Raw genomic sequence first — 21,437 nt, 5'->3', positions numbered from 1 at the left:
ATGTCATAGGCAGAAAAATCCTACTTTTTGTCCAAAACCAGAATGTTTGTCTTTTGTCTGTTTGCTAGACAGCCACAGTGACTTTCATAGTTTCATAGTTTTCCTCCAGACCACCACACATACACACATCTATGTGTCTACACGTACAATACATATATTTGTGTTACTAGCTGGTACTTGTGGTTAACCAGCATGGCCTGACCTCTGTAGGGCTAAGCATGGAGCAGCGTGGTATTCTGCCCCAGTAATCATCATCAGGCACCAGCTTGTCCTCATGCAACCTGTAGACACAGTTTGTCTCCACTATGGCGGTCTCATAAAACTCATCTTCCTCTGGAGTCCCTGCAGCTGTGATATGTAACAAACTCATGTTAGATACTAAATACTGCTCTCACAGCAGCTTTCACCATCCAAAATGCAAAGAAGCAGCATAACAGGAGTTCAGACAAATGTGTTATATTGCATGCACAGAAGCTTATGATAGAATGCGACAATGAGACATAGCACCTTGGTAGCTGGTCTGCCCTCCCAGAATCTTCCAGAAATCCTTGGATGCATGGCTGTGGGTATTGATACCCTCCTCTATGGTGTGAACATAAGAAGCTCTGCATCCAAGATCATGCTTGGTCTGGATGAATGTTGCCAGCTCTGCAGCCTGTAAACAGGATAAAGCTGATTTAATAACATTAACACTAACCACAATATAGTGAAGATCTTTAAGGGACCAGAGGTTTAAAGCGCCTTAATCTAGATTTCCAATATGACCATCCCAGGGCTAATTGAGATTATCTATAAAATAACATAATATAGACTTCGATATATAATACAAAGTGAAACAGACTTCTCTGTGACAACACATGGGCTACTGTCCATGGCAGAATCTACTAAATATATTACTTTATAACACAGGTCTCGATATTTAACCAAGCTAAATGACCTAAGAGCAAAAAAGTTGTGAACTAGGGAGTTTCTGAAGTAGGTCAAATACATCTCCAGACAGGGTTCAATGACCTCTTGCTTTAAACATAATGTTTTGGTCTATGTGACGATGCTCACTTGTTGAACCGTTTCCTGTCTTTTACAACTGACTTCCTGTTTCTGGTATGATGTCAAACCAGCTCTGTAGTACATTTTGCTGACTTCCTGCACGTGGAGAACTTTATCAAGCAACAAACACAGGGTGTTTTATCGCTCTCTGTCCTGGTATGAATGTTTATCATATTAGTGCATAACTCTATTTAAAAACTTTCTTGCTAAAAAAAAAAAAGAAAAAAACAATGTTGAACTGTGCATATGTGTGCATATATGTGTGTGTGTGTGTGTGTGCGTGTGTGTGTGTGTGTGTGTGTGTGTGTCGGGGGGGGGGGGGTGGGGGGGGGGGGGGGTGGGTGGGGGGGGGGGGGGTGGGTGGGTGGGTGGTGGTGTGGGGGCATGTGTCTAGGCAAACGCTTACTTTGGCTTTCTCAATGACATTTGCAAACTCTCCTATCCAGATAAAGCAGTACTGGGGTGTAACCAGGAGGAAACAATCGCCACTGTTCAGAGAGGAAGCTCTAGGCTCGACCAACCTCGTCTGGACATGTCGTCGGCCTAGTCCATTTGAAAAAGAAGAAAAAAGATTAATCTGCTTCATTGCTTTCTCTGCAAGAAAGAGGAAAAACATTGTAAGAGTGTTTGACTTATGGGCAAGGAACCTGACAAAAACCCATAAGCTCATGCCTTATGAGGAAATGTCTTCCTCAGCCAATATAAATCCACCAACATTAACAACCTCTGTAACAAAAGCACCATGTCTCCTGAATAATATAAAATAAACATACTGCAACACAAAACCTTAACAAGTACCTAATATGTACAGGCATGACAGAGACCCCATCGTACAATATGCTTCACATACAGCTGCTAACTAAGCTTATTTTGTGTCTCACTGATATTACATTTAGGAATATGTAAATACAGTAAAGGTACAGGGAATTATAAACATAGGTAAAGTGTCTTCCCTACAGGAAATCTGCTCTCCCCACTTCAGGGATAGTTAAGTGACCGACCTTTGACCTGCATGAGCATGGTGGCCTTGTAAGGCATGGCACTGTTGTGGGAGCTCTGCTCTGAGACCTTCACATTCCGCAGACTCACACTGCTGAAGTTCTCCTTACTCGCTAAGCCTGCCAGAGCCACGGCAGAGAACCCACTGTTCTTACACACTGAGAGAGAGAGGGGAGAGAGTGAGACACAAACACAGACAGTTGTGGTTTACAAAAGTCAAACACAGTTTCAGTTCCGCGCACACACGCACACACACACGCACGCACACACAGGGCAAAAAAAAAACTGTAAACATCATTGTCAGATATACATGGCACATATGTGTGAACAAATGCATGCATGATGATAAACACAAAAGAAACACAACTTGACTTCCTTCTCTGTAACAGCCTATTTAATCTACCATTTCAGCTGTTCTTTCACAGCCCCTCCCTCCATCACTCACTCTTCTCCTGAGTGATCCTCTTGCTCTCTAGCACACCAATGTTAAGTCTTTGCTCTGTGTACTCATGTCTGATGTCCTCTCGTGCAGCCAGCAGCTTCAGAGGGTTCCTGGATGACTGCACGTTTCGGGCTGGACGTACTGCACGCTTGTGCTGCACCATCTCTGAGGTCAGCCTTAAAAACACACAGGGCAAGCGTCACAATGTACTATAAACATATTCAAGAAGAATCCTGAGCCATGAAATTGGAGTATATCAGTTTTTTTTTTTAAATGTTAGCTTTTTTCCTTACAATATTTCTTCAACTGTTACCTCAGATACATTATATGGTCAAAAGTTTGTGGACACCTGACCATCACACCTATATGTGCTTTTTGTACATCCCATTCCAGATTTAGCCTTTGATGTGATAATAATCACTCTTCTGGGAAGGCTTTTCACTAGATTTTGGAGTGTGGCTGTGGGGATTTGTGTTCATTCAGTTACAAGAGCATTAGTGAGGTCAGGCACTGATGTCAAGTGAGGAGGTCTGGGGTGCCAGTTGGTGTTCTAGTTCATCCCAAAGGTGTTCAGTGGGGTTGAGGTCAGGACTCTGTGCAGGACACTCGAGTTCTTCCACTCCAACTTTGTCAAAACATGTCTTCATTGAGCTCGCTTTGTGCACAGGGGTATTGTCATGCTGGAACAGGTTTAGGCCTCTTGGTTCCAGGGAAGGGAAATTGTAATGCTACAGCATACAAAGACATCCTGTACAACTGTGTGCTTCCAGTTTTTTTGTGGCAACAGTTTGATGAAGAACCACATATGTATGTGATGGTCAGGTGTCCAAAAACTTTTGTTCATATAGTGTATATTACATTAACACCCAAACAATACCATACAGAGTTCAACATCTTTAATCTTTAGTTAAACACAAAGATTTCAAGCCTTGAAAGCCATTAACGTGATTTAACCATGGTCTTACTTTGGCATCTGAGCTCCAAAGATGGCATCGAAGTCATCGTCAATCTCCACTTTACTGGAGATATTGGCCAGTTCCTCAGTGTGCCTGTAGAACTTATCAAAACACTCATCGTCCAGAGTCATGACCTCTTTAACTGTCTTCTCCGTTACTGTAAGTGTGGACTCCTGAAGCCCACCCACTGAATCAAGGACAGAAACAAACTAGTAGGTATTTTTTATTTATTTATTTTTTTTTAGAAAAATAAAATTGTTTTTAGGTAATAGTGTGGGCTACGTCAGAGCTCCTGCAGCTGAACTCAGCTCACTCACCTTTACTGTTGAGCCGACCCAAGAAGGACTCCAGCTTTTCCAGCTTCTTGTCTGACTCAAGTTTTATATCGTCTCGGACCTCAATCTCTGCAAAAGCATTATTACGAAAGAAATACTATTATTACTAAATACTATTATGATGCTTCTGTAAGATTAGAAGTGCTGTATATGCTTGTTTAAAGACAATAGCAGGTGCCTTACTGAATCAAGCCATATGCTTGAAGATGAAGAAAACAAAGGCTAAAACACAGAATGCTACAACTATATATTTCATTATTCTGTTAAAATAATAAAAAGAAAACAATGAACAAGTATTTTAAATTATTTCTGAGTTCATTACAATGCTTTAAGTGCCTGGTCTATGCAATATTTTAAAAAGGACCAATCAGACACCACTTAAATTAAGGATATGATGTTGCTTGCAGGAATACACACACACCATGATTTCATGACCTTAATTTTGTCACATTAATACATGTTAAGCATCTTCAGTAGCCTACATGGCTTTATAAACTCAGTCATTCTCATTGCTGCTGAAGCTGGATTTATTTTCACTTCAAATGCCAACATCATTCATAAACACACAGAATGAGAAGGTTTTTTTTTTTTTTGCCACTTAGTTAGTATAAGTTCTGTGCTAATTCTTCTGTGACTAGCAAAAGAAGGGTTGGGTATGAAGTTGGTGTAGTCCTTAACCATGAATAAATTCATGTACAATAGTGACTGACTCAATGGTCAATCATCTGAAATTTTTGAATCATCTGAAAAGTGGATGTATGAGAAGTTTACCTTCCTGAGGTTTGGAGATGGCATTCTTGTTTTTGAATGATGTAGAAGTAAATCCTGGCTTTGGAAGCACCATGGGGGCTGCAAGACCTGAAACAGAACATCAGTCCAGAAAAATGTAATAATCTGTATAGACTCTGTGCCTAAAAATGCCACATGTGTAATAATATAATACAACATTTTCTGTTTGGTTGTGTGTGTGAGTAAGTTGAAAGGAAACACTCACTGACCTTTCTTGACCATACGACCAGCCACAGTAAACTGAGTGGAGTCATTGGCAGCTCCACAACCTTTGACCTTCCAAGCATCCTCTTGAGCTGTGATGAGCTTCTTCCGTTCTTGTATGGACATCTCCATGCGCTCGATTTGCTGGCTCTCCACTACCTCATCTCCTATCCTCTGCAAAACAGTGAGGACAAACACTAATTAAATAGCATATTCAACATACAGATAAAACTGTCAAGTTATTTCACATAAAAAAGTTGCATTTTTGTAGCGCTTTTCTCAAACACACACAAACTGAAATACTAATTCAATTTCCCTTAAGCAGAATTTATCTTTTATGTGCTATTAACCTTTGGTATTCTCTGGAAAATTTATGGTTTTTATTGAATATAATAATTCACATATCAAAGTAATACATGTAAGTAATAGCCACTGAAATGAAATGTAAAACAAACATACATCCACGGTTCCATGGCTTTCTGTCCTGATAAATTCTCAAATTTAGATTATGTAACCATGTAGCCACATGCAACTCTAATCCACTATTCTATTAATCAATCGCTAATCTACACATGCAATACATTCACAGAGAGAACTGCAGAAAATAATCAAAGAAACAGCTATAAATGAGCATGAGTATAGCATCATCCTGAAATCTGATGAAGTGCAGAACTATTTTGTGTGTGTGTGTGTGTTCATGCATGAGATAATCAAGGCACCTTGCGTCTCCAGGGGTGACGTTCATCTGCCTGCATAAGCAAGGGTTGTGTCTTCACAGAAGGATGAGAAGGAGGGAGAGGAAAAGATATGGTGGGCGATGAAAGAGTGGAAAGAGAAGATGACAGATGAAAGGATGCAGCCTAGACTGGAGAAGTTCCTAATCATAGCAAAGGCAACACTGACACTTTATTTAAACTCTCACCTTTAGCCATCTCAACTTTAAAAGATCTACAGCTAACTTTATAGCACCAAGAAACACATCAATCACACATCCATACACACTGCCCCTTGGCAAAGGTACATATGTATCTTATTTACCTGGACTGAAGTAAGAACACAGAATAGAAATAAATACAGGATATCCCAAAAGCCTCCATACATAGGGAAAACACTTTTTTTTAGCAAAATGTAACTTTATTTATAAAAACATCCTCTACATGATTGCCATTGCTTTGTAAACACACGTGGAGTCGTCTCTCCCACTCATAATGAACTCGTGTTAACACATCTGGTGTTATATATTTCCCCTATGTATGGAGACTTTTGGGACACTCTGTAGACTGGAACAGAATATTAAAATAAAACAAACTAGATCTAAATATAATAGAACAGTATAGAAGAGAATACGATAGAACACAATAGGACAAAAATATAATACAATAGAACAGATACAAATACATAATAGAATTAAAAAGAAAAGTGCATAACAGCACAACGTAGAAAAAAACAGAACAAAATAGAAGAGTATTATAAAATAGAAGAGGACATTATGGAATAGATCACAATGGAATAAAACTAAACAATAGAAGAGAACAAAGAAAAATAAACCAGAATAGAATGAAATATAACAGAAGGATATAGAACAGAACAGAACAGAATAAAACAGAAGAGAAGAGCTCTGTTGTCGGTGGATAAAAAAGAAAACTAGTTGGAGCTCTATAGCACTGTACTCTATAGTAGTCGGTGTTTTAGTTAAACAAGTGTTACGAGTAGAAAGTTCTGCAAATAACCTCTCACACAGCAATCACAGGCTCTAATTACTGCTATAGAACCAAAATCTTTCTCTGCAATGAAATACGCATGCAATTAGATGAAGGAAGACAAAGCGTGCTCACGGAGGAGTGGCGGAGTGTGTGGCAAAGTTCAGGAGAGGAAGCACGTGTGAACAGAGCTATTCATGACTAGAGTTGTGTTTAAAAAAAAAAAGTGAAGTAGCAAGTTCTGAACAATGAATCTATGATTTTTTTATGCTACAATAAAAGAGAAAAGTGTTAGTTTGAAGACACAGGTGTAGGAGGGAGGGATGGAGGGCACGGGTCTGTCATGTGCATTGCAGTGCTTACACGCATAATATTTATTGCCTGTACTGCTTGCATTTACACAGGAATGAAAGATTAATGTCGGGAGAGTTGCGTTTGCAGTGTGTCAGTGGCCCAGCTGAGGGGTTTATTTGTTCTCTCTCTCACCTGGGAAAGGGGCTCGATGGGATCCAGAGACTCAGAGGCACTCAGAGGCACAGAGGAAAAAGTGGAAGAAAAGACAGGCTCCTACAGCAGGCAGGAAAAATTGGAGGAAGTGACAGGACAGAGACAAACAACAGAATGGAGAAATGTAAGAGAAGATAGGAGGAAAAGGAAGACAGAAGAGAACTCTTCCAATAAAAAGCCTATATATATATATATATATATATATACATATATACATACACACATGCTGTACATATTAACAGGGATGCAGGACCTGAGACACGTCAGTCCAAACTATTTAACTATTTGTATAAACTCCCTGCCTATAAGCACTACAGTCAAGTCATGTGGTTATATAATATAGCCTTTTCTGTTGCCTGCTGCTGACACTAATCCTTCATTCACCATAACATTCAGAACTGTCATAATTAAGACAAGTTAACAAGTGGATTACTATTGTACATAAGCAAAGTGATTAATAGTTCTTGTTTATGAAAAAAACTTCCCTCAATTATGCATTACACATGACATTAAAAAAAATAAACTAATTAGCTAATTTATATCTATAAAGTATATCTATATTATATATACGTACACAGTAAAATGTACATAGAGAACAGATGATTGATACTGCAGGACAGAAAGGTGACTGTACAGTGACACCCAATGGGACAGATCAACAACAAAACATGTTTTTGCCTAATTTTAAAAAAATCAAACAGGACTACATTACTGAACATTAAGGTCACCATAAATATTTCTACCATGTGTCTTTTTAGAAGAAGGATTTATAATGAACTTTGCACATCTTCTGCAAAGAAAGACAAGCACAGGCTACAAATACAAAGCGAATGCTACATAATCTTGCCCAAAACTGTAGTAAGGTAACTTTGCTCTGATGTGATCTGTGCAGGCTATAAGCTTTAACAATGCATAGCTGCATCAACTACAAATAATGCAAAATATTATTTTAAAGTTATTTTTTACTTATTTTCAGCAGTTGCAGTTAGTAAGTAGGAGCTCCAATTCCTACATCCTTCTATTAAAAACCAGAATAATGTTTTTATTATATATATATATATATAAATAATACACACACAATGGTGCAAGAACAATCAAACAGCTGCTCCATTAATCATCAGACCAAGAGGAAAATCATACAGCGTTGCCATCATGGTAGCACAGTGAGAAATACCAGCAAATCCAACACCACAAGCAATGCAAAGGGGTCATCCCAGGTCACCATAACAGCAGTGTATAAATACCAGTGCAGCACACCCATCACCCATCACCGAGAGATGAAACACAAACACACACAACATGTGCTCTCCACCAGACACTAAAGATCATGTCAGAGAGCAGTCTTACCCAGAGCTGATCAGAGACTGCAAACTCATCTATCAATCCATTGCCCTGGAGAAAGGGACAATACACTCTTAGGAAACTCATGAGGGTTCTTCACTTGTCCCTCTGTGGGAACCCTTAAAGGTTCTATGCCCTTTTTTGGAAAGCAAGGACCCTTATTTATTCAATGAACCCTTAAAGAACCTTTGAAGAACCCATTTTTTTTCCCTAAGAGTGTATGATACTTTTCATAATGAATGAAATGTGTATTATGAGAAATAAATAAGAAAGGTGCAAAATTACAAAAGAGTAGAAGTAAGAGGTAATGAAGAAAAACTGAACATTGGGAAAATGGCCAATGAGTTACTTGTTACATTGATTTTTCAGAATAAAGATATCATATACTATCTATTACTGCACTGTTTTTCCCTTTATCCTACAGGTTTTCTTTTGTTTCTACACTTTAAAAGCTCTAGTTAGATTTTTGACAAACATTACCTGCTAACCATAGTTTAGTGTTTTCAAAAAAGCAAAATGGAGGATACAACAAATTTTTTTGTTTTCTGACCCTGCTGGAATCTTTAATGTTTTGAAAAAAAATGCATGCTGATAAACTAAACAACCAAATGCCCCAAGGAGAACACATCCAGTGGTCTATAAATCCCACAAGGATATCCTTCAGTAAGGATGAAAAAACTCACATTACACATGAGGAAACAATCATGCACTGGGGCAGAAAAGAATGGTTCAAACAGAGAGGTAAATGTGACATTATTATTATTTAGATTAGCTAATAATGTAAATAATGTCTTATAAGCAATATAATAAATAGAATTATGTAGAACCTGATATGAAACTAAATTTAAATAAATATAATAAAACTTTTTGAACTTCTGGGAAATAATGGTTGAACTAGGAAATAGATGGTGAACCAGCATGCAGTGAATTCTTTTTGCAGAATGTGATTTAAGTGTATTTACCCTTCAGGGGAATACACAAATGTTACTTTAAACAGTAAAACCTTTGACTGTAAGAGTGTCTAAGTTAGGAGTAAAAGTTTAAGGGTCCAGGTTTACCTTCTTCTTAAAGGTCTGCTCCACCTCCCACAGCTGAGCATGTTTCTCTGAAATGGCCACTTTGACAACATCCTGCTTCTTATTGATCCTGTTCCTCCAGTCCTCCTCACCGCTCTTCCTCAGCAGAGCCAGCCTGCTCACACAACCACACATCAGGCAAATTCAAAACAAGCGCAATAACAAACACTTCAGTATAACAGCACTGGCACATGATGCACTCTACAAGGTTACAAAAACTAATGACGGAACAGATGAGTAGTCTATTTATGGCAGAATATATGTAATGGCTGTGTGTAACTGTAAGTGTAATTGAAGTGTAACTGAACCACTTCACTTAAGAAGGCTAAATTACCAAAAATAAAATGACCATACTCAAGCTGAATCACTCTACTACCCTACAGAATACATACCCACCAATATGACTTCTACAAAAATGCAGTTTTAAAAAAAAAAAAAAAAAAAAATGAAAGCAAGTATGTAAGCAAAACTGTTTACCAGTAAACAGAACAGTAGCAAACAAACAAACAAACAAACAAAAAAAAACACTGTATATCTAACATAAAAAAAATAGGATGTTGTAATAGAAGGTTGTTAGATAATCAGATTGAATTTGTTCTATTCCCCACTATGACATCTGATTCAGCATTTTCTGCTGATACTGACAATATTGGTAGTGGGTTAATAGATTGGTGCCATCGGTGCCAGCTTATTACGCCTTAAGCAGGCTTTACATTACACAGATCATAAAGGAAAATTGGGCATCATAAAGGAAAATCTTTGGTCAGGAGTTAAAATTGGTGGACTTAGTGTGTGTGAAGTGCTCACCAGCGGCTGATTTAGTGCCACTACGACCAAAGACAGAGTCAGACAGATCAGACTGTCTGTATGTGACTATTGCTTTGACACTTGTCTAAAAGCCACCAACAGATTACACAAAACTCATGGGACAGCTACTAATATGGTAGAGCCAATGGCGAAACGTAAACAAAACATTACGAAGTGTGGATTGTTGAACTGCAGCAGTAGAAAGAATGTCTCCATAATGTCTCATCACAGTTATATATGACAGGACAAAAAGGGATGCGGCATGAAAAGAAACAGAAATAGAATGAACGACATCTTCCAGGTATGTAGCTAGCTAATTAGCATGATAAGGCTCTGTTCATCGAGTTCATTTAGTATTATGACAAAGTGAATCTACTTCACCATTTCCAGTTGAAGAGCTACAAACATGCTGCGTCGCTGCACACAATAAAACATTTGCAGCTTGTTAAAGTGCTCATATAGCACATATCTGCGATATCAGCAAAACAAAAGCCAATAGTGCAATAACCTATAACAAAACAATAAACTCCCTAAGAAAAAAATCATCACAAACGTAAACAACAGTTCTGTACTGAATATTGTGCACCTGGACAAATGTAATTGAACTTAAAAGCAGGTAAGTCAGTAGGTGGCCAGACACTGAGGTTGGCATTTGTGCGTCATGTCCAAGCAGAACACACTCCCGTGGTCCTTAATCACAACTGTAGGTTCGGTGGGGCATTTTAACTGTTCTGGGATTATTTACAACAGCGGCTGGAACACCAAAATATGATGAGGTGAAATGAGATAAGATGAGGTGATTGAAGCGCAACCAAGTATTAGAAAAGAATGGACACAGATGACAAATTTTTTTGTTCATTGCTCTTATATTGTCCATCCCTTACACTATTTCTATCACACAGACACCCATATGCAATAGAAAAATTTATATATTTTATTATTATACTCTTCATATTGCATTACATCAACCATCAGGTTTACTTGGTTATTCCAGCATTTCCTTGGTGGTATCACATAATCACCATCAGCCCATCACTACTGTTACACAACATGGACAAAAAAAAAAAACAGCATCTCACTGCATAAAGTGATTGTGATATGCCAATATTTGGTGAAATGAATTAATTTCAAAATCTGTTTCCTGATAGACACCAATGGCAGCCAAAAGAAAACTTTTCTTGAGAAAGCTTTTCCTCAGATAGCTGGAAAGCTCACAGTGAAAACAGTGTGGTTTGTTATACAAGCGCTCATGTGTGTTAGCATGCTTCTGCAGTATCAGTAGTGCAAAAGTCTTTATTGTACAATGTATTGAGTAGCCCTTGAATAATGGAGCTGAGAGCTCAGACATCTCACTTTTTATAATACTATGTGAAGACGTATTTTTGTATTTTTAATGTGTTAAGTCGTTTACGTAATCAGAAATTGTGAAATTATAATTAATTAAAGCAATACACATAGAAAAAAAAACAACCATGACAAAAATATTCACTTGGAGTTACTTTTTCTTAGCTTATGTTTCTGACGGATTACACTCACTTTACAAAATAAACAATGAAACCACAGTGTTTGCTTTTATTTCTTTTGAAATATTTTTGTGGCTTTATTTCTTTCTAGATTGATGATAACACCTTCTCTGTAATGCCTTCTCCAATTTGCCCCAAAAGCACATCTTTCAGTCACACCCATACATAGATACACAACACTTAGCCTACATAATTTGATAACATCCACAAGGTGAGACACTGATGTGTTTGTCTCTACAGACTGCTTTAGATTACTATGTCTTGGAAGCTTCGACATCCTGTAAACAGGCAAGTTATCATTCTGTGACTGATTAACATTCGTGTTCCTGAGACATAGCCTTATATAGAAATGCCCAAAGTGTCTTGGCTTCTGTCACATCTTATTAGTATGCATTTCAATTTTCCTTTCAAGTGAAAGTAAGTTAATGATATTTCACTGAAACTGTATCTCCTTCGCTATTATTGACACTAATATCATTATTTCACTTGTATGCATTAATAAGAGAATTATGTATAAAGTAATCTATAAATTCTAACACCAGTGTTTTAGAAATGTACACAAGTGTCTTCCTTTCACGCTTTAAGTTGCATTCACAACACAGATGAATGAAGACTCAAGATTGCTGTTTAGGTTTAAATGTATGCACGCACACACATGCAGAGAGCAACTCACCTCTCTTTGATGGAAATCTGCCTCGCCGTCATGATGTCTGATATCTCCTCTGCCTCTTCTGTGTCTTGTTCTCTCTCTCTGGTCCTCTCCCTGTCCTCTGAGACAGCCTCTCTGCCGGACTCAAGCAACTGCTGAGTGTGTGTGTGCTGCGGGAGAGACGTGTTCCCGTTCAAGGGTTGAGATGCAGTCAGCGCTGCTGCGGCTCTCACTGAAACAGCCTGCTCAGGAAGACCTGTTGCACAGTAAACACATGCAGACACACACATACAGACAGGAAGCCGTTAAGACAGCCCCAGTCCAGTGACAGAGAGCAGTTAGACAGACACACTGGGATTGCGTATGTGGTTTTCACCTGTCCTGGCCTATTGTTGTCAGATTATCATACAATCCAAGTGAGTATAATAGTGTTATGTAAAAGTTAATTTATATAAAATAAGTTTAGGTGTGAAACGTCTTCATATTCAGATACAGGAAATCTGCAGAACCACAAGCTTGTGTGGGAAACAACACTGACACAGCAGGAAGTGTGTTCTTTCTCTGTGACGTTAATGGCGTTTATATTCAAATACAGGCATCAAATCATACTTTAAACTGGACTCAATCTGTTACAGTATTATCAATTGTTGTAGAGTCATTTCCTCTGGCTCTCCATCTCACAGCTTGTTTTTGCCAAGACCATCCAGTCATTAATATTCATAAAACTTTCATAAACAGATGACTACTGTTCATTAATGTTCATTAGATGACTCTGGTAAGTTCAGAAATACAGCTGCGGCTTGTCAACAACATCTGTATAATCTCAAATCTAACCTACAGTTCACACCACAGCTGATGTGCAACCAACACATTTGCACAGTGCAAGAGGTTTTTAGTCCTATCCACACTGTTCTGTTCCATACTTTACTGTTCTGGAAGTGCAAGTACTTCATGCTCATCATTGAGTCATCTGGGATCAACTTTATCATGGTCAGGGTGAAGCAAGAGCCTGTCCCAGGAACACTGGAACACACCAGTTCACATCACGGCACAACATATCCACTCCTTCGCATGCTCATTCACACCTAATGACTATTTAACATCGCTGAGCCAGCTACAGTCTTGTTTTTTCTTTTTTTTTGGATGTACCACATTGTTTATAGAACATGGAGGCTGGAGAAAAGAGAAGTTGGCCAGCTATTACATAGTTCACGTAAAAAGTGACCTGAGACATCGGGGTTGTAAACAAACCGAGTATTGGAGTTTATTCTGGTTCTGGATTACCACTTCAGAAATGCTTTGGTGTTATTTCACCTTAATGCACAATACAAGAATGAAGAGAAGCAAAATATTCACCTGCAAAGGCTTTAAGGTTCAGAGCAATAAGTTTATACTAAACTCTATTAACAGTAGCTGAATATGCCAGGAGTGTGTTAGGGAATCTTATCTTACTATGGTGAATTAGCTAGTTAGTAGCATGCTCAGTAAAGAAAGAGCATTCAGCACATCAATCTATACAGATACTATCTTTTAAATCAGTGTTTTGTAGACTGTTACTGTTTCAAAGTTACACAGGAAAATGCTGCTAAACCACATAAACCACACTCGGTACAGATTTCATATTTCGTCAGTGTTCCTGCACCTCCTTGTCACGTAAAAATGCCAAAAATATATGAAAAATCAACTTTCCATTAAAGAAACACATCAAATAACCCTACCTGCCACTGCTGATCTTGACCTCTGATATCTGTCTGTCTCCTGGAGGTCACATGAAGTCACTGCCTCTCTGTTTGGCTGCTTCACTTTCTCTGGAGAGGGCAGTCTCCTCACCCCCACACCCAGGCTGGACTCCTCTCTCTCAGCTCCAGGCAGCTCAGAGGGACCTTTGTGGTTCTGAAGTGTTGAAGGAGGTTGTGATTGGTGCCAAGGTGGCACATCTCGTTCATTAAAGCTGTTGGACACACTGGGTTGGGCCAGATGGATATCACCTGCATGAACTGTAGAAACCGTGGTAGGGTTTACAGCAGAGGAGGAGGGGGTGAAATGAGAGTCACCTCCAACCTGCAGACAAACAGAAAATAAGTAGAATTAAAAAGTCAGCTAAGGATAATGGTGGCAAATGGGACAAAGGGAAAAGAAAGAGTCATAAGTGAAGAGTCTTGCAACTGCAAGTCTTAACACAAGAACACAAATGCACACATGTTCAGTCACAACTAAGACAAGATGCACCAGATACATGCTCTTACAGTTTTCTTCTTCAGTAAAGTGACTTTCAGTCACTTACATACAAAAACAATCTTCGTTCCATGACACTAATTCCCTTTAAAACTCAACACCTCTCCAGAGGTGACTCGTGTGTGACATTCAGCCCATAATCAATGACCAGTGCAGATTTATATATATATAAAAATAAAAAAAAAAAAACATTCCAGCAAACACAATTCCAACACATACACATATAACTTTATAGCAACTCCTCCAAAATGCAATTCATCACTACAACACTGATCCTAAAAATAACAGACACAAGGAATTTATAAAAAGATGCACAGTGCCATACTGATCTATACAACTTTCTATTACATATAACTAGCACCATGTGGGACAATGATTCATATAATGATACTGAAGCACAACAGCACACTACAAGCCTATGGTTTTGCTGCAAGCTGAGTAAAACTAAAGCAGATGAGAAGAACCACACAGCTGTCTCACATGGTCCAGATCACTCAGTCCATCTGAGTACTGCATCTCCTCCTCATAAAGATCAGAGTCCGAGCCATCCTGCACCAGAGAGAACCATCAAGCATAACTGTACTTGTGTGTGCATGCAGAGGGAAAGTAGTGGTGGTAGGAAATACAGTGGTGTATAAATGACACACTGATTGATCTTTTAAAAATTATTTAAAGTGATTTTTATGTACACAGTAAGTACATCACGGTTTGATTATTCACTGTAACACTTCATGCAAGTGGAGTTAGCTGTCATAAACCCCACTATTTTTATTTCAAGTAGACATAATCCCTGAGTCAAGTGACATTTTCATTAATAAAAGATTGTGTTTTGCCAATGTCTGGACTGATTTTATGTTCAAATGTCATGACGTCACTCCATGGTGAAGGGACGTAGTTTGCCAAGTCAGATAACTGGAAAAATGTGAAAAAGTAAGAGCTTCTACAAGATACTCCATAGCGGCTGGTGGTCCAGGGCTCTTGTGAAGATTGATGGCATAAGTACCAGAATATTAAACAATATGGTCAAAAGTTCTTGGACACCTGATCATCACACCCATATGTGGGCCTTCCCTAAACTGTTGCGACAAATTTGGAAGCACACAACTGTACAGAATGTCATTGTATGCTGTAGTTCTAGATTTCCTTCACTGGAGCTAAAAGGTCCAAACCTGTTCTAGCATGACAGTGTCTCTGTGCACAAAGTGAGCTCCATGAAGACATGGTTTACCAAAGTTAGAGAGGAAGGACTCAAGTGTCCTGCACAGAGCCCTGACCTCGACCCTACTGAACAACTTTAGGATGAATAGGAACACTGGCTGCGCCCCAGGCCTTCTCACACAACATCAGTGCTCAACCTCACTAATGGTTTTGTGGCTGAAAGTGGAAAGCCTTCCCAGAAGATTGGAGGCTATTATAACAGCAAAGGGGAACTAAATCTGTAACAGAATGATCCAAAAGCACATATGGGTGTGATGATTGGGTGTTCGCAAACTTCTGGCTATATAGTATAGCTCGAAACTTGCTCTGCCAATCCAAACCAACACTCCACTGGTTGTGGGAACACAAAAACCAATGTTTTGTGATGACCATCTCTGGGTTTGAAACATGTAGAAAGCATGTAGACTGAACTAACAAGGGCTATCCATATGCATAAAAACCTAGGAATATAAAAGAGGTTGAAATGTTCTGCATGGAGGCATGGTTCAAAGTCTTCTACAAGTATTTCCACCCTTGTTAGACATTACAGGAAGAGGTTCAGTGTTGTTATTCTCGCCAGGGGTGGCTTCACCAGATATTAATTGTAAGAGTACTATTTTTGAAGGGTTTTGAACTTGTCTTACATGTTTTTATGTTAAATATAACTACAGTCCCACTCATTTTCATGAAGGGTGCCAATATTTCTGCAGATGACTGTAGGTCACCTGGACTTCTTCTTATTATACACATTTTAGGTCCATCTACTAGTGCACCAATTGTGTGAAAGTGTAAAAATTCTCTGCACCTGCTCCACCTCTCCAGGAATGATGGGCTGGGTCTGATAGCGGGCATTACTGCGCCGTGCCCGCGTGTCTCTGTAGCGGATGGGGTTGACACTGGACTGCTGTGTGAGTTTGTTAAAGATGGCCATTTTCTCCGCCAGGCTGAGAGTGGACAGGTCAGGCTCCTCCTGGCTTTCTTCAGTGTGGCGAACCTTATCCGCCTCTGCTGTCTCCTGCAGGAGTCGGGCCTCGCGTGCCTGCTCCCTCACCACAGAGCTGAGAAAGGATTTACAGCAACGAAAAGAGGTCAGAGGGGAATAGGGAACAAGAAAGACAGATAAAAAGGGGGAAATATAAAACAGCATATTACTGAAGACCTAAATATTTCATAAATATGAATCTTTATATATCTTTTTTTCTAGTGTCACCTACACATTAAAAATGTTCAAAATGGAGGCTATAGCTAGAGCATTAGTTCTGAATTGACATGACTAAGGCATGCATCGACTGTAGAGGACACAATACACAAAACAATTAGGCCAGCATAGACAGTGCAATGTATTATGACCAACAATAAAGCCACAATCATTCATCACACAAACTTTTTAATCAGGACAGTCTGCTTTCACAACAGTGTCCTGTTTATGCACAAGAAATGGCGACTGAATAGTGCATGAAGGCTACAGTGACGCATGTTCAGTGTAGCAGATATGCTTGAAATGTCACAGCACAACCATGCAGGGCTTATGAGGAAGTATGTGGTTACCAAAGCGGACGCTCTCAGACACCTTTACAGCAGTGACCAATCTTGAGGATGTGTTCATTCTATCATACATCACAACTGTGCTTATTAGAAAGATATCACAAGATACTGACCATTTTGCAAAACTTTTAGATGGTCAAATGACCTGTGTGGCATGTCAAGACAAACACACCAGGGGTCTCTTTTATAAAATGTTCTTGTGATAAAGTCTGACCCTCAATTCCATGGGTTTGGGCAGCACAAATGTAGAGCATACAAAAAATATTTACTGAAGATAAATGAATCTTAGGATAAAGAGGACATACAAATCAGAAACTTGAAACTGATATGCTCATCTTTCCATAATAATAATAATAGTAATAAAAAACAAAAGTGAATAATACTATAGCAATATCTAAATATATTAAATATATTAATAATAAATAAATGAGCGAGGGAGGAATGGCTTTAGTTACTCAGATATCGATGAGTAATGCATGTCATGGCAAAAAATACCATGCAGAAAAAACAGAAAAATACTATAAGACCTAGCCTTCAATATTGCTTTTGAGATAAGCAATATCATGCCCATGGCATGTGTTATAAATCTTTTTTATATATATAAAAGTAAGCACTTTTACAAAATAATACCACATTCACATTTAGGATTCTAGGCATTACTTTATAAATGAGGCCCCTGGTACTTTTTGAAGAGCAACTTAAAAATGTGACACTACTTGTTTAATCCACACGAGGGAGCACTGCATCTACACATAGTTTACACCGTGTAGGTAAAAATAACACACTACAACAGACCTTGCGCTTCTTTTACTGCAGCCAGACCTCAAGGTTGTCTAGTTCACATTACAGAACACGTGTTAACTAGTGTGCTATCTACATGCTTAATGTGATAACATTTAGACACATTAGTATCCATTAGAGTGATCATGCCTGTTCAACACACACATGCACACATGCTTGTGTGTGTGTGTTTGTGTGTGTGTGTGTGCGCGTGTGAGCACAAGCACGAGAAAGACTCCCAGGTACCTGTGCTGGGTGACTGTGCTGCTGATTACAGTGGGACTAGGAACACGTGTTACTGAAGAATGAACAGACACAGTCTGTGACAAGGGACCAGGGGAACTTCACAGGACAAGAGCAAAAAAGAGAAAAGAAATAAAGAAAGGGGGAAAAAGAGAGAGAGAGATCTGAAATAAGTAAAAAGGGATGTGACTGGTAGATTTGCCCAAATGACCACAGGCAGTCCGAAATGACGTCACAGCACAGATGTAGAGATCAGTGCAAGGTGAAAATCAATAACAATAATAGTTAAATAACTACCTTGTCAAACTAATTCAGCTCAAATAATGCTTAAGATTCCAACTGAGTAGAAGAGCTATTTATAATGGAAAAAAAGATGACATTCCAAACTCTTAGGAGTTTAAGACTAACACACTGTTAAGGAAGCCATAATTTAAAAAAGTAGTTTGCATTATATGCACTTTAATAGGAACTGCTCTACCCCTGCTCAATCAATTAATCAATTATTAATTATCAGCCAATTATGTGGCATTAGTACAACGCATAAAATCACGTAGATACAAGAGCTTCAGTTAATGTTCACATCAAACATCAGAATGGGGAAAAATGTGAGCTCAGTGATTTGACCATGGCATGAATGCTGGTGCCAGAAGGACTGAGTATTTCAGAAACTGCTGATCTCCTGGGATTCTGAGGCACTGGAAAAACCTCGCCTGGTCTTTTTACAATCTTCAACTGTCCACTTTCGTTAAGCCTGTGCCCACTGCAGCCTCAGATCCCTGTTCTTGTGTTGTGCATTCTGAGATGTTTTTATGGTTGTAAAGAGTGGTTATCTGAGTTACTGTATCCTTCTTGTCGGCTCAAACTAGTCTGGCCATTCTCCTCTGACTTCTCTCATCAACACGGCCTTTCCGCCCACAGATCTGCCTCTTACTGGATGTTTTTGATGCATAATATTCTGTGTAAGCTCCAGAGACTATGGTGAATATGAATCCCAGGAGAAATACTGAAACACTCAAACCAGCTCATCTGGCACCAACAACCATGCCACAGTCAAAGTCACAGAGATGACAATTTTTTCCCATTCTGATGTTTAATGTGAACAATACCTAGAGCTTCAGTTAATATCATTACTTTAAAAAAAGATAATCAATAACAACTTCTTTTTACAGTATCGAGATGAACAGACAGATATTTTTGAACCAAATATTAATTGTCTTGCTTTTTCATGTTAAATAATTAATTTTTGTACATGTTAAATAAAGTATCACTGAGCTCCATTGCTGTTTCCCTGGTACTGTGTTTGCAAACTTTAATACAATATGTATCACAATATTTAAGACGTCTTCATGTATCGTGACATGATCATGATACTTTTGCCATACAGCTCACTCATGGTTAACTAAACAGTTATGTCTGTAAAGGTCTTACATGAGAGACACACAGACAAGTGCATAAAAGGCATAAAAGAAAGAGTGTGCGCTCATGTTTGTCTTCTTACGTAGCAGCAATGACGACTTCCTCTGATGTGATGGGCTGGGTACGGTAGCGGTCCTGACCTCTTCTCAGTCTGCGTGTTAAAGCAGCGTTTTGGTTTTGTGTCTTCAAAGCTCCACCATCCACACTTTTCTCCAACTCCTGAAGCACAGCAAAACTTCCACATGAAAAACGAAAGAGAAATATCTTCCCATTGCTCATAAAACTCGTATTTAAAAAAAAAAAAAAGGCATTGGTGATTTTGTATGCAGCTAGACGTCTGAGTAGCACTACAAAAATATGTACATACTTTTGAGCATACCAACACACAGAAACAGGCAGACACACATATTCACACACATACCCTGAAGAGAGAACGTTTGGCAGCAACACTCAACTTTGCTCTCTCATCCAACTTCTCCTCATCCACTGGGAAAAGAAAGAGAATGACCAAGAAAAAAAGAGAAATCAAGTTGGAAGCAATATTCGTGAGAACAGCCTTTTCAAAGCAAATACCTCACAGAGGCAACACAAAAAGTGCAGCACACATGGTGAAAAGATTTCAGGCACAGAGAAACACATTCTTGCTTTCCACTCTCGAACCAATTACAGGCAAATTATTTCTGTTGTCAACAAGTGGAGGCCTTCTAATTAGGTCACTGGCCATAACCAGCTGTTACGAGGCTGCAGGCTACTGCAACTTAATTTGGACAAGATCTCAGGCCAGCAGGTGGGACGATACTGTAGTTCTGACATCATCTGTAAAGAATGGTTATCTGACACAGCCTCGAGCTAAGGGTAGGAACATTTGTTCAGCTACAGTGCTTCAGCGAGGAGTGTCAGCTTGTGTGCTGCAATTCAATGGCAAATGAATATTTTAATATTCATCTCTCAGGTCAAGAACTGAGAGGACTGGTGATTTTAAAACTTTAACTAATTAATTTTAATAAATCTACATTGCACCCTTGTTCATTTGTTTGTTTGAACAAACAAACAAACGTTCATTTATTCATTCATTCATTTGGGGGGTGGGTTGAAATTAAAACATAACACTTGATCAATATTGACCTATTAAACACAGACAGAGCATTGTTAGCAAACGTCAGAAACTGAGAACACCTAGCATGACTCTACTGCTGTCTGACATCCATCCAAGCTCTTTTGCTCTCTTGTCCATCTCTGCACCACAATATCAGCATTTAACACATTATTGTGCTCCATTTCAGAGATCACTTCGAGGCCTGAGCCTATTCCTTATAGTCAGAAAACAGCTGCAAGTCTGTAACATTGCTGAACGAGGTCATGCTACTGCGAGTCCCATCAATGTGCAAGTAGACTTCAGACGGCCTGTAATTAGGTTACGTCATTCTGCCTGAATAACTATTCCGCCCAAATTTGTTCTCACTGTTAACAAGTCTTAAATATGCATTTAAAGACGTGTTTTCAGAAGGAACATGCAAGAAAAATCTGCTGTGAAAACAGAGGGAAAAAAAGTTGACGTGCTGCAACAGTTATTCCAGATTAATTAAAAACAATGGCAAATTACCTTCAGTGATTTGTGATTCTGGGATTGGGCAACACCTGTGGAA

The 21,437-nt window shown here is 38.9% G+C and overlaps 1 protein-coding gene across 17 annotated transcripts in view; it reads right to left on the bottom strand.

The window, feature by feature from the left end:
• The window catches only part of svila (supervillin a), a 76,035-nt gene that overhangs the window by 10,954 nt on the left and 43,644 nt on the right, over positions 1–21,437 (bottom strand). For 9 of the 17 annotated variants that reach the window (XM_034309189.2, XM_026915979.3, XM_053238623.1 and 6 more), the window contains 21 exons: positions 21,395–21,429; positions 20,213–20,277; positions 19,874–20,010; positions 18,379–18,474; positions 16,613–16,865; positions 15,091–15,159; positions 14,094–14,436; positions 12,400–12,631; positions 9,379–9,511; positions 8,327–8,371; positions 6,959–7,039; positions 5,492–5,542; positions 4,778–4,946; positions 4,551–4,637; positions 3,762–3,848; positions 3,454–3,631; positions 2,492–2,664; positions 2,049–2,204; positions 1,454–1,590; positions 508–655; positions 203–348 (listed from right to left, as the gene is read on the bottom strand). In XM_034309189.2, the coding sequence (XP_034165080.2) occupies positions 203–348; positions 508–655; positions 1,454–1,590; positions 2,049–2,204; positions 2,492–2,664; positions 3,454–3,631; positions 3,762–3,848; positions 4,551–4,637; positions 4,778–4,946; positions 5,492–5,542; positions 6,959–7,039; positions 8,327–8,371; positions 9,379–9,511; positions 12,400–12,631; positions 14,094–14,436; positions 15,091–15,159; positions 16,613–16,865; positions 18,379–18,474; positions 19,874–20,010; positions 20,213–20,277; positions 21,395–21,429 (2,821 nt within the window). The remainder of the gene's footprint in view (positions 1–202; positions 349–507; positions 656–1,453; positions 1,591–2,048; positions 2,205–2,491; positions 2,665–3,453; positions 3,632–3,761; positions 3,849–4,550; positions 4,638–4,777; positions 4,947–5,491; positions 5,543–6,958; positions 7,040–8,326; positions 8,372–9,378; positions 9,512–12,399; positions 12,632–14,093; positions 14,437–15,090; positions 15,160–16,612; positions 16,866–18,378; positions 18,475–19,873; positions 20,011–20,212; positions 20,278–21,394; positions 21,430–21,437) is intronic. The other 8 variants (XM_026915972.3, XM_026915976.3, XM_034309185.2 and 5 more) reach the window with 7 other exon arrangements.

Source organism: Pangasianodon hypophthalmus, chromosome 12 (assembly GCF_027358585.1).
Source record: "Pangasianodon hypophthalmus isolate fPanHyp1 chromosome 12, fPanHyp1.pri, whole genome shotgun sequence".
NCBI classification, from domain to species: domain Eukaryota; kingdom Metazoa; phylum Chordata; class Actinopteri; order Siluriformes; family Pangasiidae; genus Pangasianodon; species Pangasianodon hypophthalmus.
Note: the sequence above shows the minus strand (reverse complement) of the source record. Positions and strands in the feature narration are given on the sequence as shown.